The following is a 1,427-nucleotide window of genomic DNA, read 5'->3' as shown; positions in this document are numbered from 1 at the left end:
ACAGTGTCCTCGGCGTCCCCAGGACCCCCGTGGGGACATTGAGGACCCCCGGGGGCACTCACAGGACGCGTTTGATGGCCGAGGCCGTGAAGGTGAGGCCCCCGCTCTGCGTCACCCCCGCCAGCAGCCAGGCGGGGTCGGGGTGGCGCCGGCGCCGGAAGTCGTTGAAGTCAAAGTGTTCCACCTCGTAGGAGGAGAACTGGACGAGGGCGAACTGGGGAGGGGGGGGACACACAACGGGGGGTCAGTGGTCAGCGTGGATGGAGTTGACACCCCCGAGGGGACCAATGACCCTCGGGGCGGTCGGTGGTCAGTGTCGATGGAATCAACCCCCCGAGGTGACCGATGACCGTTGGGGGAGGTCAGTGGTCAACATCGATGGCGTTGACCCCCCCCCGAGATGGCCAGTGGCCATTGGGGGAGGTCAGTGGTCAACACTGATGGAGTTGACTCCCCCCGAGGTGACCAATGACCACTGGGGGAGCTCAATGGTCAACATCGATGGAGTTGACCCCCCAAAGTGACCAGTGACCACTGGGGTGGGCAATGGTCAACACTGATGGCGTTGACCCCCCCCGAGGTGACCAATGACCACTGGGGGAGCTCAATGGTCAACATTGATGGAGTTGACCCCCCAAAGTGACCAGTGACCACTGGGGTGGGCAATGGTCAACACCGATGGCGTTGACCCCCCCCGAGGTGACCAATGACCATTGGGGGAGCTCAATGGTCAACATTGATGGAGTTGACCCCCCAAAGTGACCAGTGACCACTGGGGTGGGCAATGGTCAACACTGATGGAGTTGACCCCCCCCGAGGTGACCAATGACCATTGGGGGAGGTCAATGGTCAACATCGATGGAGTTGACCCCCCCAAAGTGACCGGTGACCACTGAGGGGGTCAATGGTCAACGCCAACAGAACCAACACCCCTGAGATGACCCAAATGGCCATTGGGGGGGGTCAATGGTCAACACTGATGGCGTTGACCCCCCGAGGTGACCAATGACCATTGGGGGGGGTCAATGGTCAACGCCAACAGAACCGACCCCCCCGAGGTGACCAATGGCCACCGGGAGGTCGATGGTCAACCCTGATGGACTCAGCCCCCCCCCCGGTTGACCCCCGGTCCCCGTGGCCACCCCGGCCGGGGCGTCACCTGCGTGTCGGTGCCCTGGAAGCGCCGCATGACCTCGGCGATGAAGCCCTTCATGGTGTTGAAGTCGCGGGCGCCGATGCTGCCCGAGCCGTCCACGAGGAACACGATGTCGTGGGAGCGCTTGGGGCACTCTGGGGGGGGTCACGGGGGGTCAGCCGGGCCTGGGGGGGCCCACCCTGCCCCCCCCGGGGACCCCCCGTACCTGGGAGGGCGTCGGGGAGGTTGCGGAGCTGCCGCAGGTCGGGGCCCAGGACGGCGCAGAAGCCGC

The 1,427-nt window shown here is 64.9% G+C and overlaps 1 protein-coding gene across 1 annotated transcript in view; it reads right to left on the bottom strand.

Annotated features, from left to right (window-relative positions):
- LOC108510439 (integrin alpha-X-like) overlaps positions 1–1,421 on the bottom strand; it is a gene marked incomplete at its 3' end in the record, with an annotated part of 2,839 nt that extends 1,418 nt beyond the window's left edge. The window contains exons 1-3 of the mRNA XM_017840117.1: positions 1,362–1,421; positions 1,160–1,290; positions 63–214 (exon numbers count right to left, since the gene is read on the bottom strand). Coding sequence (XP_017695606.1) covers positions 63–214; positions 1,160–1,213 — 206 coding nt within the window. The remainder of the gene's footprint in view (positions 1–62; positions 215–1,159; positions 1,291–1,361) is intronic.
- Between the last annotated feature and the right edge of the window lie 6 nt (positions 1,422–1,427).

This window comes from Lepidothrix coronata, unplaced genomic scaffold (genome assembly GCF_001604755.1).
Source record: "Lepidothrix coronata isolate B3197 unplaced genomic scaffold, Lepidothrix_coronata-1.0 Scaffold896, whole genome shotgun sequence".
NCBI lineage: Eukaryota > Metazoa > Chordata > Aves > Passeriformes > Pipridae > Lepidothrix > Lepidothrix coronata.
The sequence above is the reverse complement of the archived record's forward strand: the minus strand, read 5'-3'. Positions and strand labels throughout refer to the sequence as shown.